The sequence below is a fragment of the Salmo salar genome, chromosome ssa26, assembly GCF_905237065.1.
Source record: "Salmo salar chromosome ssa26, Ssal_v3.1, whole genome shotgun sequence".
Taxonomy (NCBI): domain Eukaryota; kingdom Metazoa; phylum Chordata; class Actinopteri; order Salmoniformes; family Salmonidae; genus Salmo; species Salmo salar.
The window spans coordinates 17,458,939-17,476,535 of record NC_059467.1 but is presented as its reverse complement, the minus strand read 5'-3'; the positions used below and the strand labels follow the sequence as shown (position 1 = coordinate 17,476,535).

Genomic DNA, 17,597 nt, shown 5'->3' with positions numbered 1-17,597 from the left:
AAGATGATAAAGATCCCATTTAGTAAAGAGGCTACTCTTTCGTAGATGTGTAAGCATATTAGAAGGGTACAATAATTCAAACTCTATTGGCATAAAACATATATACGTTATTAGGTGAAAAGCACGCAGCTTGCACATTTCCTGGAAGTCAGTGCGATATACCGGTCAGTGTAATCACATATCATCGGTTGAGGTAGGCGATTCACATGTTTAATGAGTCAGGAACAAAGCTGCTTTGCCTTGTCATTAGCAGCTGATGTGACAGAAAGTCGGTGATAAACAGGGCTCTGGCGATTGATCAAAGGAGAGATTGACACTTATAGCAAGAGAGTCGGTGCAACGTCAACGGATGTGTTGCCAGAGTGTGCATCTACAATGTGGCCAGTAGATGGCACAATATGTAACTTCTTGTGTGGCTGTCAATGTTGAACTATTAGGCTTACTGCCTTTATGTTTATGCTTCTGTCTTTATGTTTCTGTTCATGGATAAATCAGGAAACTTACATATAACCAAATAAAAAGTACAAATATGTTTTTAAACTGGAACTGTTTATTGCATCAAAGTCCTACATCTGTGGGGAATATCCCCAGTAATTCACAGGTGATAGACTTGTAACTCATACACCAACTCATTTTATATATGGGGTGTATCAGTTAGGAGGCCTCTATAACACCCTAGCTTGGGTCATAATGTTCTGAACTACATGATTTTGCCCAATATCCATCTTATTAATGTGACCTAATATTCTGATTTGCACTTTGAAAATTGCTTTAACTGAGTCAAGCTATTTTATTTTATCACGCTGAACATCATTTCATGAAGTACTCCACCACTTTAGACTTTATTGGGTGTTAATGAATTTAATCAAACTCACTGACCTTTTTATACATTTATAGATTTTTTTCATAACACTTTACATTTCAACAACAGGGTGATATAACATGGATAGGAGTCAAATGATATCTGACATATCTCTGTATTTTGTGGGTTATTACTCCACCCGGGTAATGTTTGTACTTTCAGTCTGGTTTTAGAGGGACATCTTTGTATCTCTGCTTCAACTACATGAAAAAAGTCAACTCTTCATTGTACCGTTGTGTCATGTTAGGACCAGGTAGTAGAAACAGAAAGAGATACAGAGACTTGTATTGCTGTAGGCCACATGGCGTTGGTTGATGGGCTATGACCCTTGTTTCTATGTCTGACCCCCATACTTCTTGGGGGTGTTCAGGTACGGGGTGTGTCTGAGCTGGGCTGCTGGATGGGGACTATTGAATGCTGAAATAGAGGCTGGAGGAAGAGACCCAGGGTTCCAGTCACACACACTATTATAAAGATCCACAGGAACATACGGTCCACCACCATTGCCACATACTTCCAGTCCTCAATCACCTGGGAACACACAGATAGCAAGGTATGGTCACATTACTGTCATGCACCTGTGACATGCAGAAATTGGTTATTACGTTTACATTTTACATTTTAGTCATTTAGCAGACGCTCATATCCAGAGCGACTTACAGTAGTGAATGCATACATTTCATTTCATGCATTTTTGTATTTATATATTTATTTATTTGTACTGTACGGGTATGGAGTACAATATGTGATTGATGAGTAAAAAATTATGCAAATGTAATATAAGATGAAGAAACAAAGCGAAAGCACCAGTCTAAATATTACTGAGCCAGACCTTGTAAAAGCTATTGACCCTTTCACCCCTCTCCTCTGCTGTTCTTAGCAGTTTTTGAATGTGGCCATTTTTCAAGCCTGGTCACCTCACTTTTACATTGATTTGTTTAAGAAAACAATCTATTACAACTGTCTGGGTTATTTTACTGGATTTTATTCTCAACTACCTCACATCCTAGTATTCTTCATTCCTGGTCTTTGAGGACCACAGCATGTGCAGGCTTTTGTCCTAGCCCAGCACTTACACAACTGGTCCAGCTGATCAAGGTCATGATTATTAGTGGAGTCAGGTGTTAAAGTACTAAGCTGTACACACTACGTCTCTGCAGGACCAAGGATAAAAAAACACTGCTTTGAGTCCTAACTCCAGCTCATTTCACAACACTAACCCCATTGACACGGTCATGGTTCACTTACATTCTGGTTATCATCATCCCCCATCATGTGATCAGCCACGAAGCGGACCCCGTCCACTGCCTCCTGGACATCTCCCCCCCAGTCTGGGCTGCCTCTCTGGCGGAGGTCCTGGGAGGAGGGGAAGCTGTTGGGAAGGAACTCGGTGGAGCGGGCCTCCCCCTTCCTGAAGGTGTGGGTGTACCCCAGCGGAGCTGTGACTTTGTTGTAAAAGTGTCTCGGGGAGGCGAAGGCCGAGGCAGAGGAGAGGAAGGCAGAAGAGGAAGACATGGCGGCAGCGGTGGCTGTTTTGGACGTGGTGGTGGCAGGGTAGCCCAGGTCCGCCAGGATGGACCTGCGAGCTCGGAGTTGTCTCTGCTGGCGTAGCCGCTGGCGGGCAGAGTTATTCTGCGGGCGTCTCATGAAGAGCAGATGGGGCAGCTTGTTGAGGAACACTACCTTGACCCAGGAGGGCATGGTGTGTGTGCTGGGGGAGCGGTGGTGCACGTTGAGCACACACACACTGGTAATGATGGAGAAGGTCACCAGCACCATGGTGAACATTAGGTACTTCCCGATCAGAGGCACGTCCAGCGAGGTGGGAGGGACGATCTTGGAGATCAGGAGGAGGAACACAGTGAGGGCCAGGAGGACTGAGATACACAGAGTCATCTTCTCCCCACAGTCAGACGGCAGGTAGAAGACCAGGATGGCCAGAGAGGTGATGAGGACACAGGGGATGATTAGGTTGATGGTGTAGAACAGCGGCTTCCTCTTGATGATGAAGTCATAGGTGAGGTCCACGTAGGTAGGATCCAGAGGGTTAACCGTCCGCCTGCCCGGCAGGGCCAAGATGTCCCATTCCCCACTGGGAGTGAAGTCGTCCATGCTGGCCACCCCTGTCTTCAGGACCAAATCGAGCTCGGTGTGGTCGTAGGTCCACGACCGGAACTTGAGCGTGCAGTTCTGCTGGTCAAAGGGGAAGTGCTTGACCTCGATCTTGCAGGCACTCTTATAGATGGCCGGAGGGAGCCAGACGATGCTGCCGTTGAACTGGACAATGGCATTGGTGAAGACTGTTACCTCATAGGTTCCATCCGCACTATGGAGAGAGTGATGAGGGAGGTAGGGGGAGAGGACTCTATTACAGAAATCTATTATGTCTTTATGAGAAAATGTATTACTATCACAAGTTAGATTTTCATGATCCGTAAATTACATGAGAAAATGTTCATCATTTGGAAAATGTATCTGGACAATGCTTACTTACTTGTTATAGAGCACAATATCAGGCAGCCAGATGTGTCTGGAAGGAATACGAAGCTTGTCAATGCCATCATATTGAGAAGGGTCCCATGATAGCCTGTAGTCATCCCAGTGCTAGAGAGACAGAGGGTTACATATTTTGTAGTCATTTAGCACACACTCTTATCCAGAGTGACTTAGAGAAGCAATTAGGGTTAAGTGCCTTGCTCAAGGGTACATAGAGACATGTTTCACCTAGTCAGCTCGGGGATTCGAACCAGCGACCTTTCGGTTACTGGCCCAGCGCTCTTAACTGATAGGCTACCCTCACTGTTCTGACTGTTACACTCATTCACATAAGGACTCTCTGCCAACACCAGATCATTCCCAATTACACAATTAATTATCATTGAAATGAAAAGTGGTGAAGGGTGTGGGCACAATTATCATTCTGTTCTGTTCCGGATTGTCTGAGTCATAGCCATAGTTCTGCTTCAATTCAGGTTCAATGAGAAGGACACTGGAGCTGGAGACGGGCGAGGGGACAGACTGAGTAATGAATGATTAATACGATAGGACCATAATCTTCACACTTACCTGTGTGAGCCAAACATTGGTGGTCATAATCTGCTCTCTCTCATTCTGGAAATTAAAAAGGCAGTGGAGTGTTAGCTTCATTTAAAAACAGACTATTTACTATACGAGACACAAAGCATGTTTAATGACAAAACACACATACAGACTCCAGCACACATTCATCTAGTGCACATGCTTGATTTAGAAGAGAGTAAAAGTGAGAGATGTGTTTTCACACCGAATAAATTCCCTGCACATGGGGTCAATTGTTAAGATAAATGACACCCTCGCCTGGGACACATCTGCCATCTGAGCGCCGTTGGACCTGTTGATAAATCTACAGAGCGCTTGCATCAACTCTGAACAGCAAGTAAAACGAACACCCCTAAAAAGGAGTGGGCAGCAGAGTGGGCAAACCTCCAATGCACGCAGCAGCACAATGCTTTGAAACAAATATGTCACACTTCTCATACCATTACACTTTACAGGACATTCAAATTTCAATTACCAAAGAGGAGGACAATAAGAGGCCATAAACAGAGACTGTATGTGTCCTGATGATATTCTCTGGGCCATGCCAGGGCAGGGAGGAAGGGAGGACCCTGTAAATCAGTGTGGGACTCCAACGTCCTCTCCTAAGCTTTACAGCTCTTAGGCAATGAGCTGAAGTTTCAATCTGGACATGACAGAGACGGAGAGCCCTGCCAGATCCATCCTATACCCATGCTGTCATTAGGGCCAGGGCCTTTCAGTAGAATTTGTGTAAGTAATTAACATGGTTACCACTGACTTCTCTGAGCTCTGCTCTCCCTTTCTGTTTTCTCATCTCTGCTCTCTCCTCTCCCTCTGTGGTCTCCCTCATCTGCCCCATCTCTCCTCTCCGTCTCAGGGCCTCTAACTGGCTCTATGGAATGGCTATCATGAGACTGACCACACTGATGAGTTGGGCCAGGGACACCTGTAGTTTGACAGTGACCCGCTCTGTCCTGTTCACAGCTGGGCGGATCAGCTTGTTGTAGCGATCGTTTCTAAGCAGCCAATTCATCAGACGCTCCTCTGAGTCTGCACAACTGCCACCTGTGGAAAGAGTCAACAGTGATTTGGAGATAATTGCGGGAAATAGTCAGAGTTGGTACCTTTATTGCAATTGTGTTATGACAATGAAAAAACTAGATTACTGTGCGATTAAAAAAAGACCCACTGGCTGTATCTGTTGTGTTTAGTCACTGGTTTTATAATTGGACTGTCACATCTGTCTTTTTATGTTGTTTAATGGAGCATGTTTTATAGCCCCGTATGGACTGGATGAAGACTGTGTTGCTGACTTCAGTCTTTCAGCTCCCCAACCCAGGACAAAGAGGAGCAGAGCAAAACACCTACTGTGACACTTCCTGGTTTTTATACCCTTGCACCTGGAAGTGTTTAATATCACTCCAAACAAACTGAATGTCTGATAGGGCTTGGGCCGTGTTAAATAAATAGGAAAAAAATATATGAGGGCTTTGGAGCCTTTCTACGGAATAATTAATATCCACGATATGGGAGGGAAGATGTTTCTGCAGAATGTTAACGATTCTGCTGTTGCAGAGCCAGAGCCTAAAGCTTCATGATCAGCCATGAGCTCCAGCCATGAATACCACCACGATGCGAAGGTCAGTTTACCCCCCCCCCTCCCCGAAAGAGGAAGGACAGGGACGCGATAAAACACTCTCTCTTCCACCAACAACCCTCTCTTCCCCCACCAGCCCTCCTCTATAGTGAGTAATGCTCTGTCATACAGTAGCAGAGAGTAGCTGAGTAGAACAGTCAGGAGAAATTGTTTTGGAGAAAAATGCTTAGTCAAAAGGTACATGCCTTGGAGTAATCTTTACAATAGCTGCTAAGACTGTTGCACTGAAAAATATTAATTTGAAGATTCATGGTTTGATATTTGGTATTTTATTAGGATCCCCTAATAGCTGTTGCGATAGCAGAAGCTAATCTTCCTGGGGTCCACATAAAACATGTAACATGAAATAATATTGAACATTAATAGACAACAGCTCAAGGACAGATATACATACATTTAAAATGTTACATAGCCTACATTTCAGTACATACACACAATATCTAGATCAAATAGGGGAGAGGCGTTGTTTTTTAAAACCAGGTTTACTGTTTACTTGAGCAATCTTGGATGGAAGGGAGTTCCATGCAATCATGGCTCTTTATAATACTGTACATTTTCTTACATTTGTTCTGGATTTGGGGACTGTGAAAAGACCCCTGGTGGCATGTCTGGTGGGGTAAGTGTGTGTGTCCGTGCTGTGTGTAAATTGACTATGCAAACAATTTCGAATTTTCAACACATTGTTTCTTATAAAAACAATAAGTGATGCAGTCAGACTCTCCTCTACTAGACTGGCATGCATAGTATTGATTCACATTTATGGATTATAGTAGGTAAAAATAAGATACATGTTTTGACTATAGATCTCTTCACAATAGTGTATTATCAGACAGGCCCATGTGACAGTTTGTGCCAGGCAATTACCACAAATCCTAATTATCGAGGTATAGTTTCATGTAGAGTTGAGAGTTCGGGAGTGTCCAACAGACAATAGACTGGTGCATGTTTTCATGGCTACCCCTATCATCAGTCACTCGGCTGGACTCCCATCAAACACAATGGGACCTCTACAAGACAGATGGCATGTTGTCAAAGCCCTGGGAGGCTGCTGTCAAACATCCACACTCCTTACCCAGAGGTGAAGAGCACTGGCCAATGGGAGAGCAGAACTCAAACTACTAATCACTACCTGCTGAGAAGGGCTTTTACACTGTGTGTGTGTGTGTGTGTGTGTGTGTGTGTGTGTGTGTGTGTGTGTGTGTGTGTGTGTGTGTGTGTGTGTGTGTGTGTGTGTGTGTGTGTGTGCGTGTATCAACTGGGTCTTGAAAGGGGAGACAGCCTATAGGGAGGAGGTAAGAGGCCTGGCGGTGTGGTGCCAGGACAACAACCTTTCCCTCAATGTGAGCAAGACAAAGGAGCTGATTGTGGACTACAGGAAAAGACGGGCCGAACAGGCCCCCATTAACATTGACGGGGCTGAAGTGGAGCCGGTCGAGAGTTTCAAGTTCCTTGGTGTCCACATCACCAACAAACTATCATGGTCCAAGCACAGCAAGACAGTCATGAAGGGCGCACAACAACACCTTTTCCCCTTCAGGAGACTAAAAAGATTTGGCATGTGTCCCCAGATCCTAAAAAAGTTATACAGCTGCATCTTCGAGAGCATCCTGACCGGTTGCATCACCGCCTGGTATGGTAACTGCTCGGCATCTGACCGTAAGGCGCTACAGAGGGTAGTACGTATGGCCCAGTACATCACTGGGGCCAAGCTTCCTGCCATCAAAGACCTATACACTAGGCGGTGTCCGTGGAAGGCCCAAAACATTGTCAAAGACTCCAGTCACCAAAGTAGACTGTTCTCTCTGCTACAGCACGGCAAGCAGTACCGGAGCGCCAAGTCTTGGTCCAAAAGGCTCCTTAACAGCTTCTACCCCCAAGCCATAAGACTGCTGAACAATTATTCAAATGGCTATTTACATTGACACTGTTTATTATCTATACATAGTCACTTTACCTCTACCTACATGTACAAATTACCTCAACTAGCCTGTACCCCCACACATTGACTCGGTACCGGTACCCCCTGTATATAGCCTCGTTATTGTTATGTAATTTTCTCGTGTTATTTTTTATTTTACTTTTTAAATATTTTCTTAACTCTATTTCTTGAACTGCATTGTTGGTTAAGGGCTTGTAAGTAAGCATTTCCCGGTAAGCTCTGCACCTGTTGTATTCGGCGCATGTGACAAATAACATTTGATTTGAATGTACATTCCTTTTAATGGCAACAATTTTAAAAGTGTGGCATTGACATTATGTTGATTGGCAGGAGAGGGCAGCGGTGTTAATAGAGTGACTGAATCAGCAATGGTTGACTTTTAAAAAGGTTACTCTGCTCTACGCTCCAGAATACTGCATTCTCAAAAATTGCATCTATGACGAGATTGGGAGGTGCATGTCTTTTGACCAAATAGAAAACAGCAGGCAAAAAATATCCTGTTATCTGGATTTCAGTGTTGGCCCTCAAGACATGCCAGAGGTCCTACTGATTACAGAACACTGTGGCATTTAGCTGTGTGGTTAGAATATTACTGCCAGGTTCTCCACGCTGAGCACAGACATACTATGTAGCCTGGTCACCAGCCAGGTCTGTGTGCTTTAGCCATTTTCCCTGGCTTTATTTTCAGGTCCTACATGTTATGATAACGAACCAAACAAGACAGAGTGGACAAGTAAAAATCTACACATAGCATCTATCCCAACTGTCAAATTCGCTTGCAAGAAGGTGCTGTAAATGGCCAGTGTACTGTATAGGCAAAGTGTGATATATGATCCTTTACTCTCTTCCTGAGAAGGGCCGGTCAGAGCTCCTTAATCAGTGTTATTGTGGCCAATTGATACCCATTTGTTGGAAACCTTTTAACCAAACTCCTCCTTTAACCAGAGCACAGTGAATACACACAACATGTTTTCTATGATAATACCGAGAATGCCCTTATATTTGCTGACTGATTGTAAAGGCTACTGTAACAGGTTTGACTTAGTGCCTCATGATAAGAGAGAGCATTTGCATTGAAATAAACACTATACAGTGCCTTCTGGAAGTATTCAGACCCCTTGACTTTTTCCACATTTTGTTACGTTACAGCCTTATTCTCATCAATCCACACACAATACCCCATAATGACAAAGCAAAAACAGGTTTTTAGAAAAAAAAATTATATTACCATTTGTTTTATTCAAATCAAATCAAATCACCTTTTATTTGTCACATGCGCCCAATACAACAGGTGTAGACCTTACAGTGAAATGCTTACTTACAAGTCATTAACCAACAATGCAGTTTTAAGAAAAATACCTAAAGAAAAATAAGAAATAAAAGTAACAAATAATTAAAGAGCAGCAGTTAAATAACAATAGCGAGGCTATATACAGGGGGTACCGGTACAGAGTCTATGTGCGGTGGCACCAGTTAGTCGAGGTAATTGAGATAATATATACATGTAGGTAGAGCTATTAAAGTGACTTATGCATAGATAATAACAGAGAGTAGCAGCAGTATAAAAGAGGGGGGGGGGGGGGGAAATGCAAATAGTATAGCAGGGCAGAAATTTGACAAACTGACTTGTTGGAAAGGTGGCATCCTATGATGCCACGTTGAAAGTCACTGAGCCCTTCAGTAAGGCCATTCTACTACCAATGTTTGTCTATGGAGATGCAAATAGTCTGGGTAGCCATTTGATGAGATGTTCAGTAGTCCTACTGCTTGGGTGGTAGAAGCTGTTTATAAGCCTCATGGACCTAGACTTGGCGCTCCAGTACCGCTTGCCGTGCGGTAGCAAAGAGAACAGTATGACTAGGGTGGCTGGAGTCTTTGACAATTTTTATTTTATTTAACCATTATTTTACCATGTAAATTCAGACACTTTAATCAGTACTTTGTTGAAGCACATTTGGCAGGGATTACAGCATCAAGTCTTCTTGGGTATCATGCTACAAGCTTGGCACACCTGTATTTTGGGAGGTTCTCCAAATTTTCTCAGCAGATCCTGTCAAGCTTTGTCAGGTTGGATGGGGATTGCTGCACAGCTATTTTCAGGTCTCTCCAAAGATGTTCGATCAGGTTCAAGTCTGAGCTCTGGCTGGGCCACTCAAGGACATTCAGAGACTTGTCCAGGCCTCCGACCTCACTAATACTGAATGGAGGCATGTCCCCGCAGCAATGTTCCAACATCTAGTGTAAAGCCTTCCCAGAAGTGTGGAGGCTGTTGTAGCAGCAAAGGGGGGACCAACTCCATATTAATGGCCATGATTTTGGAATGAGATGTTCGATATGAGATGTTACGAAAATAAAAATAATAATACATTTAATAAATGTAACATTTTTTTACGTGTGGTATGGTTACATAAGACAGAAGGTTATTTATGGCAAAAATGAAAGGTGGGTGGGCATATAATGCTAACATCTAGCAACCCAAAGGTTTAATTTTCAGTCTCATCACGAACAACTTTAGCATTTTAGCTAATTATCAATTTTTCCACTACTTACTACTTTTTAGCTACTTTGCAACTACTTAGCATATTAGCTAACCCTTCCCTTAACCCTTTTAGCTAACCCTTCCCCTAATCCTTTTAGCTAACCCTTCCCCTAACCCCTAACCCTTTAACCTAACTCCTAACCTTAACCCTAACCCCTAGCGTAGCTAATGTTAGCCAGCTAGCTAGCATTAGTGTTAGCTACGTTGCCACAACAAATTGGAATTCGTAACATATCATACCTTTTGAAGATTCGTAACATTTTGTACATTTGCAAAATCGTATCATATTGTAGGTTTTGCATATTGGTAATATATCATACACATTGTAATTCATAACATTTCATTTCAAATGGTTGATTGATATCCATAAATTAATACATGCCATACCAAACGTAACATATCATACTAAATGGAGTGTGTCGGATTAAAGTAAATAATATGAAATGCTCTTAGGCCAGGTTGGCTGATTAGCCTGTGAATGTTCTTCACTGCTTGTCCTATGTGCGACCTAATAAAGGGTAATACAAATATTGTTTTATTCTCTTGACAGTATTGTATCTAATTTATTTAAGACATATGGTTGTTGAAATTAAGGCATCAATACATGTTGAACTATGTTCCTCTTTGATAATAAAATAAACACCTTTATGCACTCAAGGAAATTTGGCATTAAATTAAATAATTTCTTACATGCACTGTACGTGAATTACAAAAGTGAACCTCCTTTCTGAAGATGTAGTTATAACAACAACAAGAACAACAAGAACAACAACCCATTGTTGAGAGAAGATTTTTCAACTGAACTGACAATGCAATCGAAATTCACATACATTAAATACTTACATTTTAACAAAGTGAAAAGGAAAGCGAGGAGAGTGAGAGTCCGAGTCATTTTGACAACAGTGCCACGAAATCCATCCGTGTCCTCATTCAGGAAGCCTAATAATAAGAATAGGATCTAACGTGCTTACCGAGCATTCCCAACTCCTAAAAAGCTCCATACACGCGCGCCTGTCCGGCTCTACAAATAACGACACCCGCATTAGTTAGAACAAATTTTTACTGAAAACGGTGTGTCTGTACCAGGTCGAGATTTGCAGCAGCGTTGGGATAGAAACGAGACCCTTTCCCCAACATACACCGTTCCACCTTCCTTACTCGTTGCGCATCGCTCTCACACATAACATGATCTCCTGAGCGCAAATCTTGGATCGACTAATTGCTATTTTCCATTCTACCTTCAATGTTGATACTTAACCATGTGATCTGTAATAGGTTGTAGGAGGATTTCTGTGATACTACTTAGGCTATAAACAATAACATTTATGACAATAAAAATGTTTTGTTTTCTTCATGTATTAATCCACAACAAAATCTATCAATCAAATGTATTTATAAAGCCCTTCATACATCAGCAGATGTCACAAAGTGCTGTACAGAAATCCAGCCTAAAACCCCAAACAGCAAGCAATGCAGGTGTAGAAGCACCGTGGCTAGGAAAAACTCCCTAGAAAGGCCAGAACCTAGGAAGAAACCTAGAGAGGAACCAGGTTATGAGGGGTGGCCAGTCCTCTATCAAATCTACATTCATATGACCATATGTGACCGTAGTGCCATGGGTTGAATCTAGACCACAATATATATGCTAGTTTAAAAAAAATATACACTGCTCAAAAAAATAAAGGGAACACTTAAACAACACAATGTAACTCCAAGTCAATCACACTTCTGTGAAATCAAACTGTCCACTTAGGAAGCAACACTGATTGACACTAAATTTCACATGCTGTTGTGCAAATGGAATAGACAACAGTTGGAAATTATAGGCAATTAGCAAGACACCCCCAATAAAGGAGTGGTTCTGCAGGTGGGGACCACAGACCACTTCTCAGTTCCTATGCTTCCTGGCTGATGTTTTGGTCACTTTTGAATGCTGGCGGTGCTTTCACTCTAGTGGTAGCATGAGACGGAGTCTACAACCCACACAAGTGGCTCAGGTAGTGCAGCTCATCCAGGATGGCACATCAATGCGAGCTATGGCAAGAAGGTTTGCTGTGCCTGTCAGCGTAGTGTCCAGAGCATGGAGGCGCTACCAGGAGACAGGCCAGTACATCAGGAGACGTGGAGGAGGCCGTAGGAGGGCAACAACCCAGCAGCAGGACTGCTACCTCCGCCTTTGTGCAAGGAGGAGCAGGAGAAGCACTGCCAGAGCCCTGCAAAATGACCTCCAGCAGGCCACAAATGTGCATGTGTCTGCTCAAACGGTCAGAAACAGACTCCATGAGGGTGGTATGAGGGCCCGATGTCCACAGGTGGGGGTTGTGCTTACAGCCCAACACCGTGCAGGACGTTTGGCATTTGCCAGAGAACACCAAGATTGGCAAATTCGCCACTGGCGCCCTGTGCTCTTCACAGATGAAAGCAGGTTCACACTGAGCACGTGACAGACGTGACAGAGTCTGGAGACGCCGTGGAGAACGTTCTGCTGCCAGCAGCATCCTCCAGCATGACCCGTTTGGCGGTGGGTCAGTCATGGTGTGGGGTGGCATTTCTTTGGGGGGCCGCACGGCCCTCCATGTGCTCGCCAGAGGTAGCCTGACTGCCATTAGGTACCGAGATGAGATCCTCAGACCCCTTGTGAGACCATATGCTGGTGCGGTTGGCCCTGGGTTCCTCCTAATGCAAGACAATGCTAGACCTCATGTGGCTGGAGTGTGTCAGCAGTTCCTGCAAGAGGAAGGCATTGATGCTATGGACTGGCCCGCCCGTTCCCCAGACCTGAGTCCAATTGAGCACATCTGGGACATCATGTCTCGCTCCATCTGCCAACACCACGTTGCACCACAGACTGTCCAGGAGTTGGTGGATGCTTTAGTCCAGGTCTGGGAGGAGATCCCTCAGGAGACCATCCGCCACCTCATCAGGAGCATGCCCAGGCGTTGTAGGGAGGTCATACAGGCACGTGGAGGCCACACACACTACGGAGCCTCATTTTGACTTGTTTTAAGGACATTACATCAAAGTTGGATCAGCCTGTAGTGTGCTTTTCCACTTTAATTTTGAGTGTGACTCCAAATCCAGACCTCCATGGGTTGATAAATTGGATTTCCACAGATTATTTTTGTGTGATTTTGTTGTCAGCACATTCAACTATGTAAAGAAAAAAAGTATTTAATAAGATTATTTCTTTCATTCAGATCTAGGATGTGTTGTTTAAGTGTTCCCTTTATTTTTTTGAGCAGTATATTTATTATTTTCCCAATATCAAACCTGCCACATAAGTCACCAAAACACCAATTAGGTCACATGATGACCTACAGTAAGTTACCCTAAACGAGGATTTCTCACTGAAATGACAACCAAGTGGACTGGAGCCCTTTATGACACTTTGTATTAGTGTCATATTTTGTTAGACGACCAGAAGAGTGTCTGTCCCCTCATCAGATGGCACGAGTGTGCTGCACTTGGTGGGACCTCTCGCTCTCTCGCTCTCTCGCTCTCTCTCCCTCTTTCTCTCTCTCTCCCTCTTTCGCTCTCTCTCACACTCTCTCTCTCCCCCATCTCTCATTATCTCTGACTTTTCCAACATGCACTTAGCTGTACCAGCCTATAGCCTACCTGCCTCTTTCAGTCACGGCACAAACACTCACTAATCCAACACTGACACAGACTCTGACCTCTCAGTTCAGTGGCTTCCATGTCTGGATGCCCTGGCCAGATAACCACAGCTAATTAAAATTGTTTGTTTCCTGCTACATATCTTCTCTGGCTATCATGGTGGTTGTGTGATGAGTTGGGTGATTCAGTGACGTCACACACGTTTGGTGAGGATGTTTACAAGGTCTGGTGGGTGATACACAACCTTCTGTCTCTGGGTGGGACAGATTTACAGCAGTGGACCCAAGTCAGTCCAATGACAGAGCATTCTCAGCCCACCAGATTTACCGTCTGCACACTGCTCAACCCCTCATTATTATGGCCAATGAAGAAGCTGTATTAGAGAGAGCAAGCCCTCGTTGTGATGAACAACAAACACACTGCACGTAACACCCTGGTATTGTTTTCCTTTTAAGGTTATTGATGATGAGAGTTCAACAACCTTCATTTGTTCCATAGATGATCAGGACATAAGGAGAATGAAGCTGTTATATATACAGTGCATTTGGAAAGTATTCAGACCCCTTGACTTTTTCCACATTTTGTTACGTTACAGCCTTATTCTAAAATGGATGAGATCATTTTTTCCACTCATCAATCTACACACAATACCCCATAATGACAAAGAAAAAACAGGTTTTTAGAATTTTTTCCATTTACGTAACATTGCAAAAATCAGAAACTTTCTGTCCAAAAATGATGCAGAAAAATAAAATACATGCTTTTGTCCCTTCTAGATTAGATTTCTGCAACGCTCTACTTTCCGGGCTACCCGGATAAAGCACTAAATAAACTTCAGTTAGTGCTAAACCCGGCTGCTAGAATTTCTCCTGTCTTATCCGGTGTCCTGTGTGAATTTAAGTATGCTCTCTCTAATTCTCTCTCTCTTTCTCTCTCTTTCTTTCTCTCTCTCTCTCTCTCTCTCTCTCTCTCTTTCTCTCTTTCTTTCTCTCTTTCTTTCTCTCTTTCTCTCTCTCTCTCTCAGAGGACCTGAGCCCTAGGACCATGCCTCAGGACTACCTGGCCTGATGACTTCTTCCTGTCCCCAGTCCACCTGGCCGTGCTGCTGCTCCAGTTTCAACTGTTCAACTGTTTTCTATGGAACCCTGACCTGTTCACCGGACGTGCTACCTGTCCCAGACCTGCTGTTTTCAACTCTCTAGAGACAGCAGGAGTGGTAGAGATACTCTGAATGATCGGCTATGAAAAGCCAACTGACATTTACTCCTGAGGTGCTGACCTGTTGCACCCTTAACAACCACTGTGATTATTATTATTTGACCCTGCTGGTACTCTATGAACATTTGAACGTCTTGGCCATGTTCTGTTATAATCTTCACCCGGCATAGCCAGAAGAGGACTGGCCAACCCTCATAGCCTGGTTCTAGGTTTCTTCTTAGGTTCTGGCCTTTCTAGGGAGTTTTTCCTAGCCACCGTGCTTCTACACCTGCATTGCTTGCTGTTTGGGGTTTTAGGCTGGGTTTCTGTGCAGCACTTTGTGACATCAGCTGATGTCATCAAATCATTTGATTGATTGATTGATTGATTGATTATGAGGTTCCACCAAATGGGTCTCCTCCAAAGCGATCCAGTTCATTTTACAAACCGATCCATAGTTAATTATGTTAAAGCTAGAATCCTTAGTGGCTTCATACATTTTTGGATTTAAATTAATGATATAGATATACCCATGGATTTTTGAAGAATTTTACTTATAAATGCATCCTGAACTGTTATACCCAATCAGCACCTAAAATAAAAGCTTGTTTTACTCCAATGTTTGTAAACAACATCATTTTAAACAAACACTGTACTGCCTCGAAACATGGTTAAAACTATACATTTGATTTGGATGGTCAGTCCTTGCATCCATAGCTCTATCTATGCAATAATAGTGGTTACATTTCTCCAGCACCATCCCTTTTTTCGAGGGGCAAAACAGGGGCGGGGAAGACGCTTTGTTATTGTTATCTCACTCTCTCTCTCCCCTTCCCCCTCTCCCTGTGACAGGGAAGTCTACTGCCCTCATTTCCAGTAACACTTGGCATGTTCTTCAACTCAGTAATAACCCTGTTTCTTTGTGTATTTAGAGCTATACATTGAAACTGAAGTAAAACAAGAAATCTAAAAGTGCGCACCTTGGCAGTATCTGTGTGACAACGCTTCTCTCACTCAAAATGTTCTTAGGTTGACAGTTTGTTCTTTGGATGAAATCCCACTACTCCAGGGCCAAGAGAATGTGTTCAATCTGATTTGCTATGTTTGTTTTTCCTGGGTCTAATTTCCATAAGCTTCCTGGAAGACCAGAGCCTGTTTTCTCTCAAGACCTAAATGGTGTCCAGTCAGGAATTCTCCTTTACATTAGAGGCCTGATTCAGTCACTCTCCTTCCTCTACTTTCTGTTTCTGTGTTAACCTTCCTTTCTGGATATCATACTGAGATTCCCAACATCTTGTGAAAGTAATCCTTCATGAAGTTCATTATATGTGATGGATTTCAACTTCTGGAAAGGTACAAGAGACAGCTGGTTGGAATACATCACTGTCAGTGGGTGTAGTCATGCATAAAACATATTCCTGCTGATAGATCATATTTCCCACACACTGAGCACACACTGGTTGAATCAACTCTTTCAATGAAATGACGTTGAACCAATGTGGAATAGACATTGAATCGACATCTGTGGCCAGTGGGTAGGCTTTTCTCTGGGTGAATTATAGTTTAGCAAGACTGCTTGGTATTCTGTTTTTCAAACCGTAGTAACAAGGCCCTTGGGAGAAATACTCTCTGCTCTTTCTGAATTACATAACAGGTTCTTATCAAACTGCCCCAATATTTTAAACGCTTGAGTGCTTGTGAGTAAAGGCCTGACCACAAAGGAAAGCTTTTAACCATTTCAGATGCCATGATGTACTAATGCTTTGACACAAAGCAGAATGAAAACATCTCAGCCCATAACAAAAACATATCCCAGCTGAAGAACTAACGTAGATACCTGTAATATTTGTGTAAAACACTTTTAAGCTCAAATGGAAGGAAAACACATGCTGAATGGGTTTTCATCCAGCGCTACCTCCAAATATACTCGTTCAGGACCATGAACAGCTCCTAATCACATGTCTTATGTTTCAGTAAAACCTCAAATGAAAAACAACATTTCCTGATTAGATTTGCCTTTTGACAAAGAACAGGCATGGAGTTAATGAGATATACTGCTGATTATAGGATCTCTCTCTAACCTAGCTAAAATCTCTCTCTCCCCCTCTCACCCACTGCTCTCTCTCTTTCTCTCTCCCTCTCTCTCCCCCATTCTCTCTCTTTCTTTCTCTCTCCCCCCGCTCTCCCCCGCTCTCTCTCTCTGTCTACATTCATAATGTAGATCTGTATGTCTCAGATTTTTTATTTAGACCACTGTGGTCCAGCACTCTAAACTGTTTGGTGGGGAAATATGTAGTTGGCTAGCCGTGTCTAATTTCTCTGTGATGCTGGGGTTTTGGCAGGGCTGTAGTGGAGCACTCTGGGTTATCAGTGGACCTCATCCTTACACTCGTTTAACAAAGCCCACGCTGAAGAACAGCCAGCATGCTAGGCTGTCAAGGCACTAGATGACAATGCAAAACCTCAGAAGAGCCCAGCTAAAAGCACACACCAACTGGAAGCTCTCCTATAGTGTGAGTCAATCAGTTGAACATATTCTCATTGTCAGTCAGTCACCCAGCCAGACAGTTTATTAGGTACAACCATCTAGTACTGGGTCAGACCCCCTTTGCCACCAGAGCAACCTGAATTCTTCGGGGCATTCTACAAGGTGTCGGAAACATTCCACAGGGATATTGGTCCATGATAACCCGATGGCATCACGCAGTTGCTCCAGATTGGACGGCGG

At 43.4% G+C, this 17,597-nt stretch overlaps 1 protein-coding gene across 1 annotated transcript; it reads right to left on the bottom strand.

Annotated features, from left to right (window-relative positions):
* Positions 1–540: 540 nt before the first annotated feature.
* LOC106587228 (neuronal acetylcholine receptor subunit beta-4) lies at positions 541–11,350 on the bottom strand. The gene is made up of 6 exons (XM_014175411.2): positions 10,898–11,350; positions 4,839–4,984; positions 3,929–3,973; positions 3,357–3,466; positions 2,111–3,188; positions 541–1,393 (listed from the first exon to the last, which is right to left on the bottom strand). Exons 1-6 carry the CDS (start codon positions 10,944–10,946, stop codon positions 1,229–1,231), a joined length of 1,593 nt encoding a protein of 530 aa, XP_014030886.1. The 5' UTR covers positions 10,947–11,350; the 3' UTR covers positions 541–1,228.
* Positions 11,351–17,597: the final 6,247 nt, after the last annotated feature.

Bases quoted from the DNA above. Each gene is read 5' to 3' on its own strand.
- LOC106587228 (XM_014175411.2), bottom strand. From the start codon at position 10,946: ATGACTCGGACTCTCACTCTCCTCGCTTTCCTTTTCACTTTGTTAAAA. The intron at 3,974-4,838 runs GTCAGTCTCATG...TTTAATTTCCAG, and splicing joins TGGCCCAACTCATCAGTGTG to AATGAGAGAGAGCAGATTAT. The intron at 3,189-3,356 runs GTAAGTAAGCAT...CTCTCTCCATAG, and splicing joins GATATTGTGCTCTATAACAA to TGCGGATGGAACCTATGAGG.